The 1,703-nt window shown below is 37.7% G+C and overlaps 1 protein-coding gene across 1 annotated transcript in view; it reads left to right on the forward strand.

Annotated features, from left to right (window-relative positions):
- Positions 1 to 553, forward strand: part of LOC108970248 (probable cation-transporting ATPase 13A3) — a 91,061-nt gene extending 90,508 nt beyond the window's left edge. The window contains exons 11-12 of the mRNA XM_018935521.1: positions 280 to 353; positions 450 to 553. Of these exons, the coding sequence (XP_018791066.1) occupies positions 280 to 350 (71 nt within the window). The 3' untranslated portion in view covers positions 351 to 353; positions 450 to 553. The remainder of the gene's footprint in view (positions 1 to 279; positions 354 to 449) is intronic.
- Positions 554 to 1,703: the final 1,150 nt, after the last annotated feature.

A 1,703-nucleotide genomic window follows, 5' to 3' on the forward strand; every position in this document is an offset into this window, starting at 1 on the left:
ACTTGACGACATGTTTGCACTTCAAAAAATTTAGAGGTTTGATCTCCGTTTGCTCAAGTAATTGTAATTGGTTTGAACTCATTTTTATGCATACGAAATTSRGCAAGAGCTGTTGCTGTTTGATCGAACTCGACTTACGAGCAATTGCTCACTTGATTCAACTCAGCGCTTTTACTCGTTTTTATGCATGAGACCCAATTTCTCTATTTGAAGCCCGAAATTGTGACAAAAATTCATTTTGAATATTATTTGAAGTATGTTTTTTTCTTTTCCTTGCAGGTTCCTCGTCTACAAACGGCAGCGTAATGGAAATGCTGTTAAGGGGTGATGCACAGTCTACAACTTCGTGAACGGTAATAAATTAGTTTATAAAAATAAATATAAACTTTTCAAATTTCTGTTTTGTTTTACTAACCTGTGCTCCCTCCACCAATGTTTCCAAATTGAAGCTTTTATAGCTCCCGAGGATACTATTTATTTTAGGGTGGAATTCCCATGTCGAAGGACTGTCGCCAGAAGGATCAATAGATTTCCTCTCATCTCTGTAAAATTTTTTGTAATTTTTTGAAAACTTGTATATGAATAAATGCACATGCATATTAAATAAACTGACCTGTATTTATTTGTCAATTTACGTATTTTCGCACGAATTTCATTCGCGGAATATACATGCCCCTTTGTCGCCATTTCTACAGACACATCCTTAAAAACGTGAGAATTACGTTATGAAGCTGTAGCAACTTTTCCTCCCACAAGCATAAAAGAAGTTGAACTTCCTCTTTGTTCCACCTTGATCTCTTTTTATTGAAAAATTAACAAATTTACATATATTTTAAATAATAATTTTATTAAAAATAAGTTTACTAACCTCTTTCCCTCGCTGTCGGTTTTTTGTTTATTTTGTTAGTTGACATTTCTCCTCTTTTCGTAAAAATTATCGATAAAATTAGGAATAACACCGCTAATCTAGTTTTGTAATCTGAGATTAATTTTTAATCTCGGATTAACTAGAGAGGAGTTTTGTATGTTAAATCTAGTTTCTTAATTACGGATTATCGGGTTAATCTCGTTAATGGAGATAATCTCGTTATATGTAAACATACTATTATGGAATTACGGATCATGGACGTCGGCAAATACAACTATATACGCCAAATCATACTGCACGACCTCTGGGTGAGCCGACTTCCCCCTTATACCCAGGCAGCAATCATCGCCGCCAACGTCCCAATCAGTGAGAAGGTAAAAATTGCGGATTCCATCAGCGAATGCCTGGCATTGAAAGACGACCACGCGTGCAGTATAAGCTCCGAATCCCAGCCATCGGGAGAAATTTCTGAACTACGAGTTGAAGTCGCCACCTTGTCGAAGCAAGTCAATTAACTTTTGGGTAACAACCGCTAGAGGGTCCCACATCGCTCCAGACTTTCGTCGCGTAACAAATTCGTTAACCGAAATCCGCACATCCTTTGTTGGTACCACGCTAAATTTGGTAGCAATGCAACAAATTACCGGCAGCCGTGTACCTTTAAACAGACTGTTCCAGCTGGCAGCTCGCAATAGACCAGCTCAGTTAGATTAGTATCAGAGGTTGACAAACACTCTAGTTTTAAAAAAAAGGACTCTATTCGCCCATTATTGTCGCCACCGTACAGAGGCTCATTCAAAGTTGTCAGCCGCACTGCTAAGTACTTTTTACTCGA

The sequence above is a fragment of the Bactrocera latifrons genome, unplaced genomic scaffold (genome assembly GCF_001853355.1).
Source record: "Bactrocera latifrons isolate USDA-ARS-PBARC rearing strain unplaced genomic scaffold, ASM185335v1 scaffold_292, whole genome shotgun sequence".
Classification (NCBI taxonomy): Eukaryota; Metazoa; Arthropoda; class Insecta; order Diptera; family Tephritidae; genus Bactrocera; species Bactrocera latifrons.